General features: G+C 37.5%; 1 protein-coding gene across 1 annotated transcript in view; it reads left to right on the forward strand.

Moving 5' to 3' along the window:
* The window catches only part of LOC109831655 (LEAF RUST 10 DISEASE-RESISTANCE LOCUS RECEPTOR-LIKE PROTEIN KINASE-like 1.1), a 3,539-nt gene continuing 1,562 nt past the window's right edge, over positions 308–2,284 (forward strand). Inside the window, 3 exon segments of the mRNA XM_020399057.1 lie at positions 308–1,173; positions 1,317–1,349; positions 1,949–2,221. Of these exon segments, the coding sequence (XP_020254646.1) occupies positions 651–1,173; positions 1,317–1,349; positions 1,949–2,221 (829 nt within the window). The 5' untranslated portion in view covers positions 308–650.

Raw genomic sequence — 2,284 nt, forward strand, 5'->3', positions numbered from 1 at the left:
CACAAGTCTCTAGAAAATGATGCCTTCGCGTTCTTTGTCTCATTGCTTGTTGGCACACGCATTAGTCTAGTGAAAGTGATTCCTTAGACCAATTCTTTGAAGATCATGGTGACCATGACTGAAAGAAGCATTTATTCAAACCAAGCAAAAGGCATTCACACACTCAATAGTCTTATATCTTTGGAAATTAATTATCCATATATACAATCTTCTAAACATTCCATTGATTTATTTATGTCACTGACTTCTTATTGGTGCTCGCCCCCTCAATAATTCATAACATATCGTTATCGTCATCGTTATTATCAGTAGTCCCTTGAAAGTCAAGAATGCATTATTGGACTCGTTCACGCGTTACGTACCCAGTAGGAAACATTCAGCATTGATTAAATGTCTGTTAGTCTTCAAGAAGTCCATACATTATTATACTGCTAGCTAGGCTCAGCTCTGATGATGAATGTTCAGAAGAAAAGTAGAAATCAATTCATATGTCTACTTCCTACTTACTTCTGCATTTGCTTCTGCCCCTCCTCGCTCACTCGTGTTCGTTGTATAATTTCTCCTGCGGAAATTATACCCTCGGAATCAAATACCCTTTCTACACAAACACAGGCCCAAACCAATGCGACGGACTTCATCTTGTTCAGTGCATGAACCTTGTGCCAGTGATCAAATTACACGGCCAAGGATTCTTATATCCAGTTTGTAACATCTCGTACTCCGATAACTCGTTTATAATTCACGATCTGAAGCTCAGCTCTTACTTTCGAGGATCCAACTGCATCTTCCTCTATGATTTCAAGTCTCCGGTAACAAGTTTCAACGTGTCAAATGTTACTGAAAGTTTGAGCTCTGGCCAAGGATTCTTCAACTGCGAGCCAAACGGATACGATTTCGACGGTGATGTGTTTAAAGAGTTGTATAATTTAAGTTTTTGCGAAGATTACGGTCTTGGTTATGGGGAGCAGAGCGATGATGGGTTACTTCCTGGTTATTGTGCGACTTCTAGCGATCTTTGGTTTGACTGGAGACTCGCCTTTGATGACGATGGTGGCGGCGGAGTTTCTCTGATATCTGCAGGGTTTTCCCGGAAGTGGACTTCGTTCCCTGATTGCTTCGATTGCCGGATTGTATCTGGGAATTGTAGCGCCTATTGCAGAGGAATTGAGCCAAGTAAATAGTTAGCTCTATTGTGTTAGTAGTTTGATAGATATTGATGAAACTGAGAATTTTGTTTCGTTTATTCTGAAATGCGGTGTTCCTTTAATTGATCAATTTGACCCTGTTCTAAAATCTTAACATGTTTGACATTTCAGGTGGTAAATCACGTAGCATATGGATAATTGCAGGTGATAATCCTTCCTCAGTTCATCAAGTATTGCTCCAATTCCTGTAATATCAAACTTTTTGATGTGAGGGTAATATTTGGCCATAAAAACCTATAGTCTTATTACGTAGAAATATGGGACATGATCTCTAATTTTTTGTCGAAAATTCAGTTTAATGTATGTTGAGTTGAATCATCAGAATTATTATGGTCATTTGCTTCAACTCCACATTTTGCGAATAAACATAGATTTATATATATCACTAGAAAGCGATAAATAAACATATTTCCAGTATCTTGATAATGCAATATTTATGAGGCAATGGCATTGTGTGGATACTCCCATTAACTAATTTTTTTTGGTAAAGATGGAAATCACAGTAATATTCATTTTGTTGAATCACTACATAGCAAACATAAACAGTAAAATCTAGCATATATGTACTACAAGAGACCAGCTTCTTGCTATAATTGCTACATTATACGAACAATCACATTTTTGAGCAGATTCATATATAAATTCAAGTTCTGGATATTTCAGTATCTGTTGTCTAGTCCTCTTGTTCAAGAAATGCGCCTTTGATTGAAATGTTCAGTTTTCCACATTGTCATCGTGCTCAGGTGTAGTTAGCGGAGTGGGAGGCTTCCTCTTAGCATGCACAATCTTCTTCTTCTGCTACAAGTACAAGTTAAAGAAGAAGTACTCGAAATCCTTGACTCCCTCCACTGCTATCGTCCAAGATTTCTCTTCATCATTTTCGAAGAAAGATTCTGAAACGATAAGCTTTCATTGCCAGACACCCTTATTCTCTTATGAAGAGCTTGTGGAGGCTACCAATGGATTTGATCGATCAAAAGAACTTGGTGATGGTGGCTATGGGACTGTCTATAAAGGTAATTACTCTTCTTTTTTGACAAAAAAAAAAAATTCTAGGTTAATTTTCACTCATACCTTTT

Source organism: Asparagus officinalis, chromosome 1 (genome assembly GCF_001876935.1).
Source record: "Asparagus officinalis chromosome 1, Aspof.V1, whole genome shotgun sequence".
In the NCBI taxonomy this organism is placed as follows: domain Eukaryota; kingdom Viridiplantae; phylum Streptophyta; class Magnoliopsida; order Asparagales; family Asparagaceae; genus Asparagus; species Asparagus officinalis.